Raw genomic sequence first — 16,887 nt, forward strand, 5'->3', positions numbered from 1 at the left:
TTCTAACGTGGCATCCAAGCAATGTCATCATCATAATGATAAAAATAGCTAGACAAAAGTAAAACTGAACCAAAATGATTGCTGCAAGTAAAAAAAACGGCAATCAATGAAAAAAAAACTGAGGTGCCAGTTTTTCCGGGTTGACTTCAATGGAACTGTCCTTTTGTCTTGGTCCCAGTGAGTTCAAGGATATAATCACACTCTTGACAATGTATAATTATAAATGCTGCAAACTATAATTAAAGAAATTATTCAGATGTGTATATGTTGTACACTTGTTAAGTACATGGGTGTTTCCACCACTTGTCTCCAATACTTTATCAGAACTTGATAATCATCTGTTATACTTTCTATAATTGTTTCCCTGCCAAAGAAATTTAGGTGTCACTAGCCGTTTTCAAAGGCCTCTGTTAAAGTACAGGCAGTCATCTTTCTGTCAACTGAATTACAATGATTCCCTTAGTATTTCTGAATTTTCTGCGAAAAGTTATATCCTTATGAAATTTTCAAACAACTCTTCCACCCATCACCAACAGTCAGTCTTTATAGTGGATAATGTGTATAATAAATCTGTGAGACAACTGGAATCCTCTAAAGGTAGTCCTCTCATTAAATCAAAGCATGGCTGTAGCGAAGTCTCTTTTGGTAGCCCCTTTCACACATGCTGTCTCTTCTAGGAATTTACCAGCCTATTACTTGTCAAAGTCGTATGTGTACAAAAGACTAAATCAAAACCTCAATAAACATGACCCACAAATTTCCAAGGTCGCAACCTAGCATGACTCCCAGGAATCTGTCAAAATGGCTTATGTGTAAACAATGCCTTGAACTTATCGGGTCAAGCAAATAAAATGTCAAATCGTATTAAGGTTGAAGTGAGTGAAACTACCATAAAAGACTTGAGCACTGACCTATATTCATTTTTGACCAGCTTGAGAGTTTTGATAAACAAAAGTGGGTTTTTTTTGCTTTTTTTTAAGTATAGTTATTTGAAAAACTGGAAAAATTGGATAGATTGACAATGTGACTAAATGACAAAGAATTTTTGTGGTAGAGTACATTAGAAATGAAGGAATGAAGTTACCAAAACAGTGAAAACCCTTCATATGTTACTGGTCTCATATGGTCTCAACCATGTATACATCTTCCAAGAGTCCCTTTGTCCAAAATATATACTTTCATAAGGTAACAATATTGACTCAAAGAATTAATGAATCAACCTTATAAGCATGAATAAGTGAATCTCAACGAATTCCTGGGACAGTCAACATAACAAAATTTTGTTTTTTTGTAATAAATGTGGACACTGTGTGCCCAAGAAGCTCCCTCAAGTTATGATATTAATGAAGGCTAAAGACCCTTCTCTTTATTAGTGCAATCTGCCGTTGAGTGACTGTGCCCACACTCTTGACACTTTAGTGTCAATTTTGTGTTATCCTTACCCTTCTGATCATTTGTCTTCCTGATTTTATCTTCCATTGTAATTAGCATTACTGGGCAAAGTGCTTTGTGGTAGTTCTCAGTATGAATTAAATTAGCCTAAAAAAGCACTCAGTTTGATTTTGATGCTTTGTGGCATGCTGGCACAATGTTTAGTGCTATTGCCTCACAGCCCCAAAGGTTTTATACCCAGGGCAGCCACTGTCTGGCTTTCTCTAGATTTTCCTGTTTCCTATCATTTCCCGAAGTCGTCTGTGTAGGTTTAATTAGTAATTTTAAATTGGACAAGTGTATGAATGTGCATGCATGAGCATACCGTGTCATGGACCAGACTGATACTATTGAGGGTAGAATCTGTCTCTTTGCAACCATAAAGCTAGATTAGGAAAGTTAAATAATTTGAGCTATAGCGTAATTTTTAGCACAGTACACTATGTATTGTGATAGTGGCATTTCTTTAAAGAGTACCAAACAGTAAAAACAAATCATCATATAGTAAATAATGATAAAAAGTGAGGAATCCAAGATCAATGAAAAAGCAAAATGTTTCAAATTCATAAATAGAAAACAAAACTCGAGCTCATCTCTGAGCTTTGCTATATTTTAAAATATTGTGTCATAGTAGTTAAAACAACCCTTGCTGTCCTTCCAAACATTTTCTCTTTCTCTCTCACTACTCTGTCCACATTGTCTTCCTGTCAAGTAATATTTTGCTCCAACTCACTTCTGACTCCAGGATTAATGGACAGCTGATGATATGGGCTTTTATACCCTAACCTTTGGTTGCTTACAGGGCAGTCCCTACTGGGGTTGGTAAAGCTCTCTGGAAGTCTTGAGCTCTCTCTGGTAGTCTCATGTCCTTTTACAATAAAACAGGAACCTTCCACGGGCCTTCATCTGTTCCACACAGGTCTTTTTCTGTGCTTCTGCTGAATTTCATTGCACTCACGCCAAAGAGCATCTCAGTTAGAAGATTTGCAGTGTGGTAACTGTCGGTGGCCAGCCACAAAATTGCGACATCTGATTCAGAGGCGATATCTTTGCAGGGTGAGCTAAATGGAGAGCTTATTTAGTCAACTGTGCAGAGACCGTCATTGAACACTGCAAGTGGAGTAATTCTTGTTGATGTCAGCTAATGTCTCTCTGTGTCAGCCCCCTTCTTTTCTGTGCTGCACCACCACTACACTCCACCTATCCATAGTGTCAATCCCATCCTCGTCACTAAGTGAATTCACACCACGAAGCATCTCAGTTCAAAGATATGCACTGCAGTAACTGCTAATGGCAAGCTGTGAACCTACAACATCTGGATCAGAAGCAGTCTCCTTGAAGTGTGATCTCAATAGAGAGCTCCTTTAGCTGGTTGTCTAGAGACCCTCTGTGAACACTGAGAGTGGAGCAGTTCCTGGTAATATCACCACTACAACTGTCACATAATTTGAGGGTCCTCATCCGATCCTCCAGCTATCCCCATTGACAGTCATGTGTTACTCTGCCTGGTGCCCAAGGCATAAGTACTTCTTGGGCACTTTCGGAGCACGCAGTCATGTAACAGGTACTTACCCACCTTCCTGTTACAGTGGATTCCTCAACATACAGTGGTGCTTGTGACCCCATTGTATAATTTAAACCTTTTAACCACAAAATGGTTAAAAATTTAAAATTAAAAAAATTTAATTCAATCAGAATTCCAAATTAAATAAAGTATCATTGTTTGCAGAACTGAGTATTTTGAAAAAGAAATATCCATGTAGCAAAGTAAATCACACAATATGCAGAAACTGTGCAAATGCAAAAATAAGTGTACCATTAGTTCTGTGACTTACATCAATGGAGAGTAGGATCGGGTGGGTAAGCGTTAACCAGTTAGCTGAGCCAACCAAAAAGCTGGAAGATGTGAAATAATGTGTTAGGGATAAGAAAACATAAATAACTTCAATAATCAGGCCAGTTACTCTTCCTAACAGTCTAGTGTCATTCCTGAGAAACACTAAACATAACCGTAACTGTAAGGAAACATCAGGAAAAAGGAACAAAAAAAGTAGTAAATGATTTTTCTGGACTGGTTTATAAGGTAATTTCAGAAACATTCAGACTCCATAAATACGGTGTCAGTCAAAAAGATATACAAGTGAAGAGCATTTGGAGCAATAACAAGTCTGTCTTCTTCCTAAAATTTCACCCAGGGCCACATCAAGAGTAATACAAGAGGTAAAAAGGTAATCTTAAAATAATACCCAAAGATCTCACAGGTTAACTGCCTCTAAAGTAGTGGTGTACAGATAAATGGTTAGAAAAACCCTGTACAAAAATACCATCATTGGGAGGGTCAAAACAAAGCATCTTTTTTCAAAAAAGAACAAAGCTGTCTGACTGAAGTTTGCCAGAGACCACCTAGAGAACCCTGCAAAGTTCTAGAAGTCCATTCTTTGGGTAGAAGACTACAAAACTGAGCTATATGGGCAGAAAAAAAGAGGGACCATGGCTGACGAAGAGCCAACATAGCCTACTACCAACAAAACCATCATTGCAGAAATCATGAATTCTGACAAATATCAAGTTATTCTTAAGAAGAATGTCAGGCAATTAGTTCAGAAATCTCCAGCTGGCCACAAAGTAGATGTTTTATTAAGACAACAATCCTGAGCATTCAAAAAGTAGAGTCTCCATGTCCTGGATGGCCAAGCCAAGGCTCTGTCCTGAATTATACTGAAATGCTGAGACAGGCTTGAAGAGGGCTGTTTGTGGAAGATATCCAATAAAATTTCACCATCCTGATAGAGTTTACCCTTGCATACAAGAATTTTCTTAAATATCACAAAGGTTAAATATCATAAAGGTTTCTTAAATATCACAATTCAGTAATATATGAGTTCAACTTCCTCTTTATATGTGGGAGGTATTTATTTAGCATATTCATTCCATATTGTGACACATGAGTCCCTGTCTTGCACCCCAAAACATGAGGCTGAGTCTCAGTACTTTAGTAAAACCAGCTTTATTCCTCTTGAAACAGGAACAGTACGGCTATTTATTAAAGCGGGATCTACCACTCTCCTATACACAGACACATCAGATATGCAGGGTCGTGGCCAAGTAATACTGTTCCCTGCAATTATAATGTTCCTTGCATCACTCATTGACACCAGGCGCTTATAGCGTGACCACAGTCAACTTGGATTTGCTTACTCAGTGCTCCGTGTGACAATGTGGGTTCCACTCCATGCTCCATCCAGCTTCTGGGAGCTCTTGAACCCAACACCGTCGGTAATGTCACCGATGAGCCGGACAGTGAGGCACAAACAATGAAGCAAGGGGATGGTGCAAAAAGTGCAAAGTGCTTTTATTAAAAAACAGCAAAATCAAAACAGTGTTCAAATAAATAAGTGCAGTGCTTCGAAAATCTTCAAATAAATAATCCCATAAAAACAAGTGAACTGTGGAGGATAAAATAAAACAATAAATAATTCCTTTAAAATTCGATGAGGTTAAAACAATGTCTGGAAGCAGTCCTTTAAAAACAGATCCCGGTGCCTTTCTATTAGTGACTCCCCTGCTTCTCCCATCCAGGCTATGCACCAGGAGAGCCACCCTACCTGCAGCTGACACCAGACCGTGACTTGGGCTCCCCAGCGACCAGGGCGCTCATGCTGGGGCTTTCACTTCCCAAGTCCCGACTCCCGATGCCTTCTTGGCCTTATGCGGTGAGCCATCCTCCTTCCGGTCACTCCTGCTCCTCACTAATGCTCAGTGGGAGTGACCACTACCGACTGCCCCCGGGTGCCGGCCAAACACCCCACAAGGGCTCACTGTCCAGCTGTCAACCGCTCTATATTGTGAGCGAGGATTCGCTCAATCATGCACCGACTTTCTGCTCCCTGTTTCCTGCCTTCTTCTTCTTCTCCTGTAGCCACCATTCGTCTTTTTCTGTTTTCTATTCTAGCCGCCTCGCGCTTCTATTATTTATCACGGGGACGTGGATCAGATGTGGCAATTAGCAGCTCCCGGCATCAATTATAGATACGGACAACTCCTCACCTTTGCACTTAAGCGAGGAAAGCCTGCATCAAATTCACCCGGGAACCCGCTCCGGCCGCACTACCACGCCCCCTCTCTAAGCCGCGAGTGTGGCGATTATTTATTTAAAAAGTGGCCTTTTTGACTTGAGCTGTGGACCCGCTATACCACACTCTGCTGCAGCGCTGTGAGCCTGTGGTTGCCCCGGCAATGGACAGGCAATCTTCCACAGACGCAGAAATTGCGTTTCAGGATGCAGTTCGTCATGTCGCCTCATTGATTTTTTGGTGCTCCTAAAAGACTTCAGAAACCTTACAGTATATTAATTTAAAGTTCAGGATCATATGATGTCTCTGTAATATCTAAAATAATGACCTCCAAAAAAGGTATAGAAACATTAATGCAGGACTGCAGTATTTATCACACCAGGACATTGTCTCCTATTATGATAGAATAGTTTTGGCAAGAACAGCCACCCATACTTAATCTAATTAATTACCATTAAAATATCATACATTTGTATTTTGTGTATGCTTGACTTTCAAAACTCAGGAAGAGCTCTGTGTCTGTAGGTCTATTCATTGGTGTAAGCTATGCTATGAAGGACATTTTGAGTGTATTACTGCCCTAAATGCTATTGGTGAGGGCTTTATCATTTGTTTTATTATTATTATATAATCACAAATTGCCAGTACCTCAGTCATCAACATAATAAAGACAGACATCTCTGGATTGTATAAAGGAGTCAAAGCACTTACAGTGAAGAGGAATAGCTTCTCTAAATTAGGCTTCAGATATTCCTCTGTGTTAATGCGTCAGTGAAGTGTTTTACATGGCCGAAAACTGCAGGTGTCCTTTCTGCCTGTTGTACTCAAGTTTGGCTACATGGGCATTAATTGACCGTTACCAGGTTGACTTGTGATGGAGAGTTTTGTGCTTTCTCCTTTTCTCTCCTGGAAGCTCATCTTCCTTCCTTTGAGTAGTTGTTAATGCTCGGGGAGCTTGTTTTATAATGCTGTCATTCTGGTTTTATAGCTCCTTAATGAGGCTGCCTGCAGCGTTTAATACTTTTTCAGATGGATTAAGCCTCCTTCTATCTGCTTTAAAACTCTGTGTGAACCTTTACTTATCAAATGATACCATCTTTGTGTTGACTTTAATACAATTTGTGATAGTTTCGGTTCATCTGGTCACATGTTTCTTGTTCTTTCCTTCTTGCTGATGAATCATCTAATTCACAGTCTGGCTGGTATTTAATTTATAACAAGAGCAATTCTTCATCGAAAGCCTTGAAGGCTTAGTTCATCTTTCATTTTTCAGAATTGTCACTTTTTTTACTTTTCATTTAAATAAATGTAAATTATAGCCACAACCTATCATCTGAACTTCAGATTTCCAGCTGCGGCTCTCTTACTTGCTGGCCATAGATAGCATAAATGAGTGGCCACATATATTTTTTATTTATTATTTATGTTGTAAAGGCAGAGGCCATTCTCTTAGAGACCCTGTTTTCCTAGGAAGAGGCCAAAATTATAGAAAAATGGTGTGCTTGTTAAAATTAAGTGAAAGATTTATAATAAACAGAAGGAGAAAGCTGTAAAAAATAAACACCCTTGTGCCAAGGTCTTCAGCATGAATTTTGGTATTTTGGAATTTTTTCCACTTTATTTTTCATTTTCATTGTTTTCTTTTTTGTTTATTGACACCAAAATAATGTCATGCTGTGTTTTTATGATACATTTTAAATCTAATAACACTTCCTGTGTACAAGATACAGTATCACAATTAGGATACGGAAGATCTGGGTTGTTGCACAGATTTTGTCTATATATCTCTAAATATATAAAATCCAACGTCTGTCTGTCTGTCTGTCTGCTTTTCACTAGAGAACTACTTAGCGGATTTAGATTGGGTTTTTGTCTATAATTCTAGTGAAGTCACTAGATAGTTTTGTTGTCTCCGCATTTAGTAGGGATGTTGTTGTCATTTCTCTGTGCATGGATATCAGTGGTAGCAACCATTTTATTTAAGGATAAGTGATACGTTAAGAAAGCATCTGTTTTTTGTTTTAAAGAAAATTAAAAATCCAAGAAAGCATCTTTAAGCTAAAAAAAATAAGGAAAACATTTCAAGAAAAAAATTAAAAATGTCTTCAGTGGACTGGCACCATGTCTAGAGGTTACTTCTTGCTCTGCACCCAATGCTGCCATAACAGCCTCTGTGCACTGTGGCCATGAATTAAATTAAACAGGTTTGAGAACGCTACGTAATTTATGATTGGTTTTGAATGCCTCTCACATTTAATGCACTATGGTTGTTATTTAGTTTTTCACATTCTGACTGTTATTTGTTGTGCATAATTTGCTTTGGTCATGACAGTCAACAACAAAACCTGAGACAAAATGTTGAGTTATTGAAATGCTTTGTTAGTGGATACTATGCCGATGCTCAATTATTCGAGTCAGGGGGATAAAATCCAAGTGTGTTTATAGGGTGTAAAACATGGGTGTGGACTGTTAAATGTTGGCGGTTGTTTGGCAGTTGTGCTGCTTGATCTTTATAAATTATACCTCTTTATAAAAGCAATAGATAAAAAAGAGTCTTTGGTATTGACTTATAGAGAGTGATAGAGTGAATTACTGTAAATTATCTGGATGTGTTAATGAGAAGTGTAAAAAAAAATAAAAGTCTAAGATGTGTGCCAACATTACATTGTCACAAAATGCCATGGAAGTTCTCCTAAAAGCATTTTTTTGTATTTTGTTCTTGGTTTTAAGTCCACACCCACTCATTATCTATGTGGGGTTTGCATACTTTAGTGGTGTCTGTCTGAGTTGCCCTCCCACATCTCCAAATAATTGTGTTTTAGGCTAATCGGCCTATGTGCAGGTGCATACAGGAGTGGACCAGTCCTTTGTCCAGGTCTGGTTCCTAACAGGACAGGCTTTGGCCTCTCACAACCCTGAACTTGCTTAAGCAGTTTTGAGAATGTTCTTTTCTGTTATGCTATTAAATGCATGCAGGTAATTGATCTCAGTTAATCTTAACTAGCAGAGGTGCACTTACAGGTAATGTACAATCCCATTATGAAAGTCTTGGTCAGGAGTGTGCTAGCTTTATCAGAAGGAAATCAAAGGAATTACTGGGATGGGATTACTAAAGCTATACATCCACTTGCGTTTGTAAGAATTTTCACATGTAACTTACAGTATCTTTTACATGACAAGAGTCACAATAAGAGGCTTAAATTTTACTGTCACTTTTTTCCATAGGACCCGGCAGGCATTTTTGAACTGGTCGAGCTTGTTGGTAATGGAACTTATGGACAAGTGTATAAGGTAAGAAAATGCATTTTCTCTTTAGATTGTTTGTGTTTGACTTGGTGATTAGTAAAACTGGATGACAATTGCTTATTCCACTTTGTGTTGAAATGCTTTAAACCAATATGGCATCAACAGTCCAGAGGGATATATTCAAAAATGGAACTGTGGCTCATTTCAAAGAGAATATTTCAACAGACGCATCAAGACATTATCCTTAAATTTTGCTGTAGCACAGGGTGTAGGCTGCACTTTTTTATTTGTAATCAGAGTTGGACACTTCTGTACCGAACTCTAATATATTTCTTTTAACAATGTGGGGTGGTGGGATCCAAATCCAAATGTGAATTATATTAGGGTCCTAGAGTTTGCATTTTCTCCTCAGTTGAGATTCAACTACTTTTTAAGATTAAATGTTAACCTGTGTGGGTCACATCCTGTGCCCATTGTATTCAAGCTTCAACTACATCTGCAACAGTAACTTACGAAAAGAAAGTGCCCAAGATATTTGGATGATATTGCGGGTTCAACCTGGACAAAAAAATATCTATTTTGCCCTCTCAGAAAGTGAATCTATTTCCAGTTTTTTTTTGTTTTTGCTGCTTAGCTGTTTTTGGAGATAGCCTTTGGTTAGTGTGCAGATAAAATGTAGCAACTTGAAAGTACCATAGAAAATCATATCTGAAAGTGCAAATGTACAGTTGTGATTAGTACAACATAACACTGTATAGGTCTTTATAGTACTTTTCACAAGAAATGCCATTACAATGTGATTTGATTGTGCTTTTTCTCCCGGCGTGCCCGTTTGTGTCTCAATATCCCAATAATAAATGCTCTCATGTTAAGAGTTTGAGGATTTCCTGCAATGAACAGGCATACCTGTCTCCAACCTGTTGCTCTTTGAATAAGTCCTTTCAGGCTCATTTTTGTGAGCAGATCACAATTAATCTACCATAACAAAAGGATAAGTGTCTGTGTGTTCGGCTGATTGCTATGTCTCTTTCAGTCCAATAGAAGACATGTCACAAACATCAGTAATGCTTTTGCAAATCTCATTACCAAATGACATATAACAGAGACGTATGCATTGCAACTGTCATTCCAACAGATGACGCCTCACACATATTTGTAGTGATTCATTATATTACTATAAATGTTCATAATGCACCAGCTTTTGGAATGATAAATGGACTGCATTTTATTACTACATGCATTAAAGTAAATTCTAATAGATGGTGCACTGCAAATGTTAATGCTGAGGTCTGTGTTGATTACTTTGATTTTAACCTGTCTTAGATGGGTAGCACAGTCAGTGAATGAATGAATAAATGGGAATTCTTCAAATGTATCTCAGCATTGTTTATACTGAATATTGAAAGAGGCTGATGTTTATGAAGTGAAAGGTGGAACTAGTTTAAATGTCATAGCTGTTGATGAAACTGCTGACCTTTATACCAGGGGTGTCAATCTCTGATTCTGAAGAACTAAAGTGGCTTCAGGATTTCATTTTTACCCTTTTCTCAATCAGTGACCAGTTGTTGCTGCTAATTAACTTATTTTGACTGAATTGTAAGAGACTTGCTAGTTTAGACTTCGAGCACTTAATTGATTTTTTTTTTGCTTGATTAGCAGCCAAACAAAAATGAGATACAAAATTATCCAACACTATGACCAGCTAATCTGTGTCCATCACACAATATTTGAATATAAGGAAAGGTGAATGTCTCAGTATTGTTGATCTGTTGTGGTCCAAAAACATTTTGGCGGTGGTCTTAAAAAAGGAAAGTTAACAGTTTTGAAAATGTCTGCTGTGGCTGAATGAGAGCAGCAACAAGCCATGGAATTAAATAATGAGTTTAATAACAAACAAGAATTTGCTTCTAATGAACAAACTGGTTGGAGTGGATTTGATCAAAGTTTGAGGCCCCCGACTTAGCTGGTCACCTATTGGGTTACTTCACATATCATTTTTGTTTGACTGGCATCTAATGAAGAAAATCATCTATTTATGTGTCTTGAAAAACAAGGCAATTAAAATGAAGGGGAAAAGAAGTCTATTAGAGCAGAAATTGGTCATTGATAAGATAGTTGCAGGAAGGAAAGCCTGCAGCTACTGCTGCCCTCCAGGTGTTAGATTCTTTTTTTGTGCGTACGCACAAAAAGAGGCTTGAAATGTGCATATGCGGCTTTCCACTCAAATGTTGGTATTTATAAAAGAAAAGGTGATGGTAAAACATGAGTATATATACAGCAAATCTGATACACCCATACACAACCTTTTGGAGAAACTGGGAAATGAAGTAGGGAAATATACCCAAACCAGGAATTCATTTCTCTAAGCGGTTTTTATAATATGTGTTGATGTAGCAAACATATTAAGTTTCAAATGCTATGAATATGATGTGCAGCATCAATTGTAGTTCTCATTTAAGAGTGCCAATGCTGCGTATGTACACTGAAAAACGTTTTTGGCTCTTCATCAGTTTACAGAGGTTACATGTCATCATTTTTCAGGATTTGAAAAAAAAAGCGCAGTAAAAACACAGATGTGATTTTACTCACTGCGTACAGAAAGCTCTAAATCTTGTCCCCTGGCAGCCAATTTATAGCCTAATGGTTTGACACACATTCTTGTTTGGTGCTACTTGAAGAGAATGCAAATGGTCATGTTAAAGAAACAAGCTTTTAAGGACTGGTCACATTTTTTTTGCCCATGATGATGACTGGTTTATGAGCTGATTTAGACTTTTAAAAGACCTTCTATTGGAACTATGTGCCAAGTTAGCCCTTGAATTAGAAAGACAGACTGCCTGAAATCAGGCTCTACCTATTCATTTAAAAATGGTTGCCTTTCTAGCAAAAGACATCTATCATCCAGAGGAAACTGAACGACAGGTCAGGAATATCTCAGCAAAGCTTCAGCTCTGTCATGCCCACTGTGCTGGAAGCCATAAACGATTGACGGGGTGCTACATTCCGTTTCTGCATGGTTTGGTTGTGCATGCCAACTTTAAAAGGAAATAATGCAGCACTGTTGTGGCAGTTACAGCACTCACATTTCAATAAGTGCAGAAATGAAGCTGCTTAAGTAGTGACATTCTATTTACACACAAGTCATCTCTGATGCCAAAATAAGGCTGATGAAATTGTGGCTCGGTTGGCTAGGTCAACTCATGATTCATTATTTTGTGACAAAGTAGTGTTGATCAGATGACTTGTGTGTGGTGCTGGCTGGCTGGCTTATTGGTAAAATAACTGGCTGAACCCTTGGTGTTTCACATGGCCTGTAATATTCAATGTGACAGCAATTATGTCATTGCATGTGCGTGGTGATAGTGGCTACCCCCTCAGATGTTGGCACCTTACACCTTTCCCAGAATCCAGAGTACACAGAGGTGGAGCTTCACAGCAGCGCAGAGAACACCAAAATGTCAGATGGGAGACTGTTCTACTAGCCGATGAACGTCTGCAGCATCCTGATTACATAGGTATGAGGTTCATTGGCATAATCCATGTATGGTTGTTGCAGTATTGAGACGCACTCACATACACACATTTACAAAATGAAAGTGATACATAAAGGAAAATTGCACAGAAATGTGTTTACGTCAGGTTTTATAAATCTGATTGCTTTTTGGCATACACATCCTGTTTTTTGGTGTTGACATGTTTTCAAGCTGGAATCCACACAAAGATTTATAAATGAGACTCCACGATCGAAATTGGACAACTATGGTTTATACAGTTGTGGATTTAAGCTTGAACTTGAGATACTATAGAATGCCCAAGTTGGCCCAAGTCGTCAAAACTGACTGAGTTTTGTAAAGAACCTTAAACCCCTGACATGTTGTTCAATGTTTTGTTTCACTTTCATTCAATGTCACTGAGACATATCATTTCTTATATAAGTGGGAATTTATATTAGCACAATCTTCACCATTTGCATATTTGTATATGTGCTGGTGTATTTTAATACTGTGTAAAATGAAAGACCTTGACCCAAAAAAGAGGTTTGGGGCAACCATCCATATACTTGAATAAGGCTGCAAAATTGAGGTTTGGTAGCATGAAAGTGTCCAACACAGAATTGACTTCAAAGTGGAAAATTGTCTTGCTTTTAAGGCAGGTCGGCGGAAGTAAGGTCAGCAGGGCCAGAACCAGATGTGAGGTCAGCAGGACTGGAAACAGAAGTAAGGTCCTCAAGTCCAGGCAGAATTTCGTGTGTCTGGTCTGCAGGTATAAAAGAGAAAGGTTTACTGCACCCCACTGCCCCCTGGAATTACCTTCTTTAGGTCCTTCTAGTTTCCTCCCATGCGCACGTGTGTGACATCTGTAATACGTTTAATACTTTAATTTTAATACTATCATCATATTTGTGCCAGTGCTATCAGCCTGTATTCAGTGAAGAGTGCTACACAAGAGTTCTCAATCCATAAATTTCCTAAGTTTGCTTAATGCTTGGGGTTGCAAAGTGCAAAACCAACCTCAGACCAGCGGGTATTACACTGGGGCCAAACTTCACATACTACATATACCCACAATCACACTTAATGGGCCAGTTCAGTGTTTCCACTAAGCACATGAACTAAACCATCTTTTCTAAATCCAATTATTCATAAAAAAGTGTACTTTAACTTAGAAGCATTAAATGCATAACAGGACCACTCCATTGCACACACACATATTCAGTCACATCAAATCAGTATAAAACAACCAGTTAAACTAATCTGCACATCTTTAAAATGGTGGAGAAAACTGATGCACCACTAGAAAAATCTGCATGAATACAGGGTGAAAATGCCATCTCCACACAGGCAGTGGATTTTCTCAGATTTACACCCAATCCCCTGGAACTTTGAGTAGCCGACAGCACTGTTCACGGTGTGCCCTTGATATGCTAGTCTGTCTCTCAGATGTGAACTACAGCCTACTTAGTCACTCTGTTGTATATATTCCAATAAATTAGACACGTCTGTTAAAAGACTCTGAATGAAAAGTGTCCTTAGACGAGAGAGACATGACTCACCCCCAGCCCCTAAATTGTCACATGCTGCATCTGCGGCTGGCTTTGTCAGAGTCGGCTGCACTGTGGTGAAGCATTGTGTCATAATGCTCTTTGTTGATGTTAGAGTCATTCAGTGAATCATTGAAGAAAGGTTTTAGAAATAAATTGTGTGCCTTCTAGACACATGTTGTTTCCTCGCTGAAATGGCAGCAAAGACTCTTGTGGAGAAGGGTTTGTTTCTTTGTAAATTGGCAAGAAAGGCTTCTTGTTTGGAAAAATAGCTGTGGAGGTGTCATTCTGCAGCAGACTCAGAGAATACTTGAGCCAAACAGAAAGGCTGGCACAATGTTACTTTGTGACACCTAAATAAAACTGTGAAAGGAAACACTTAAAAGATGCGGAAATCCCCTTTATACAGTAGATCATGCAGAAGAAGGGATATAATAATAATAAAAATAATAATATTTTATTATTGTCATCACAGAGAGTCAGGACCTTAGCTTTACGTCTCATCCAAAGGAAGGTGCCAATTTTTACAGCACAGTACATCTGTCGCTGCACTGACCACAAGGTCCAACTGGGAGGAGACATTGGGGCAGCTCATGCTGGGGAGGATAAATCTCTTGATTGGACCAGGAGTGCCTCATTATCCCACTGGAGGAGTTGGAGGAGGTGGCAGGGAAAATAGATGTCTAGGCATCCTTGTTTAGACTACTGTCCCCATGACACGGACTCAGATAAGGATCAGAAGATGGATGGATGGATAATAGCATTCCTTGTGAATAAAATATAATTAATTAAATAAATCAATTAAAATAAAAAATGTTTGGAATGCCTGATACACACCAAGGTTGGGCTAATGCCACATTAATTTGCTATGCCGATATTCTTTCCACTTGTGATGTCTTGGCTTCCCACTTCATTGCGTTTCTGTTGATTTGTGGTCGGTTTATTGGCGGAAAATTGAGATGATTTACTTTTTGGTTCACACAAAAGAATTTAAAGATAAGTTCTATTTTACCAGCTTAATCCTGAGCAGGGTTGTGGGGGGTCTGCTGGAGCCTATCCCAGCTATCATAGGGCACAAGGCAGGAACAAACCCTGGACAGGGGGCCAGTGCATCGGAGGGTGAACACACACACACACACACACACCCCAAGCACGCACTAGGGCCAATTTAGTGTTTCCATTCTGTCTTTGAGAAGAAACCAGAACACCCAGAGGAAATCCATGCAGGGGAGAACATGAAAACTGCAAGGCTGCAGCACTACCACTCCACCACTGTACCGCCCTCTCTTTTGTTGTGAAAATTAAAATAAACTAAATGTAACAAAACATTTAGGGTGTCACATCCCTCCAAATAAAAAAAGGCCACAAAAATGCTTTGGTAGCTATTATTTAATTTTATATTATTTAAAGAGGTGCTAGATCACAATGTCACTGCTTGGCTAGTTTGGGTACCGTTAATTTCTAAAAATTATCCCACTAGGAGCTACCACTTCAAACTTGTATTTCCCATCTGTCTCATAGCATTAGATCCATCTCAAGTTCACAACACCTCAGATCACTACTTTTGATCTGCAACTATCTGGAGGCTTTTCTTCTACCTTATTAGTGAGTTTGATGGCCTTCCATGTAATGACTGCTGTGATGCCCTAGGAGGTTGTAGGCCTTGTAGAGTAACTGTCCAGCAAAAGCCTTGCACCCCAATTCAATAGATTCGCACCTTGCCAATATCTCATTTTACCCTTTTTCTCTTGTTAGTTTCCTCCATCTTATCTTGAAAGTGGCTGAGAGAGGCTTTCTCCGAGCACCATACAATTAATTATTTGCAGCACATTTAGTCTGCAAATGTGAATTTTTAACCTTAAGATAACTTTCAGCTGCCCAGTTTTTGCCATGATAAGGGAACTTGTCTTCTGAACGGTTCTCAGAGATTTGGTGCTTTGTCTTTCAACGGCTGCCTTGAATTGGTGTTGCTTATTTCTCTTAATGCCTTAACATGCACTGGATAAAATAAATAATACTCAAAATAATGTATCAGTATGATGCATTTATTAAATTTCGGCCTGGTCCCTTTATATGACATTCACCCTTTCTCCCACTATCTGCAGAGGTTTTTCCACATTCCTCATTCTTGATGAAGGTATGCAGCTTAGGCTGATCACTTGCTCTCCTAGCCTGATTTGAATGGATTTATGTGTGTCTGAAAGTGCCTTGGACTGGCTTCCCATTTACAGCAGTCTCCATTAACTATACGTGACCCCTTTGCTAGAATGAGAAATTCATAAAATGAATAGACCACTTTTGTTTTAAAAGCATTTCTTCATAGTAACTCAAGTGGCTTGACAATATGGGAGACCTTGGACTAGAATATATCCTTCACCAGGCTGAGACCAATTGAGATGTTTAGGGGCATTTTAGGATGCCCCTGGGTTCACAGAAAGGGAAGCGTACCAGGCCTGGCCAACTGGGACACAAATATGTCTCAGAGCTGGCATAGAAACATCTGGGAGTTCGCCAGGTGCTGAAGGAAAGGTGCCCTGGTTTTTGTAGCTTAGTGTGTTGCTATCATATCCTCAGCAGGAGAAGCACAATGTAAATGATGATGACTTTGTGCCGGTAACTGGTACTCTATAAAATTTAATTAGACTAATGTCAGTTTGTCAGAAAAGTGGCATATTAAATAAAGATTCTTAGATTGAGTACTTTGTGCTTTCTTGAAGAAACTCCATAACCATAATAATTATTGCATTTCATTTCAGGCTAATTGTGACATATTACAATGCGGGATATGATATATGAACTAACTCAAGTTTATAAATCATCGTTTTTAATCTTTTACAATATTCTGTATTATGTTCATGTCCCTGCTTGTACAGGAGGGTTAGGGTTAAAGCAAATTCTTGATGCTGTATTGTTGAAAGCTTTTTATCTAACAGGCTCAGTCTTGTTATAAAACTGTTTTTTTTTTATTTACAGCTTGCTTTATCACTGTGTTGCTTTCAGATGAAGAGGAAGCTGTTAGTCTTTCAAATAACGGAAATGCAAAAGCAGCCCTGCTGCTGCCATTGGGCTCATTTGCTGTTTAATTCTTATCAACCT

General features: G+C 38.7%; 1 protein-coding gene across 2 annotated transcripts in view; it reads left to right on the forward strand.

Annotated features, from left to right (window-relative positions):
• The window catches only part of tnikb (TRAF2 and NCK interacting kinase b), a 375,714-nt gene that overhangs the window by 55,242 nt on the left and 303,585 nt on the right, over window positions 1–16,887 (forward strand). For both annotated transcript variants that reach the window (XM_028794715.2, XM_028794717.2), the window contains exon 2: window positions 8,730–8,795. In XM_028794715.2, the coding sequence (XP_028650548.1) occupies window positions 8,730–8,795 (66 nt within the window). The remainder of the gene's footprint in view (window positions 1–8,729; window positions 8,796–16,887) is intronic.

This window comes from Erpetoichthys calabaricus, chromosome 2, assembly GCF_900747795.2.
Source record: "Erpetoichthys calabaricus chromosome 2, fErpCal1.3, whole genome shotgun sequence".
NCBI lineage: Eukaryota > Metazoa > Chordata > Cladistia > Polypteriformes > Polypteridae > Erpetoichthys > Erpetoichthys calabaricus.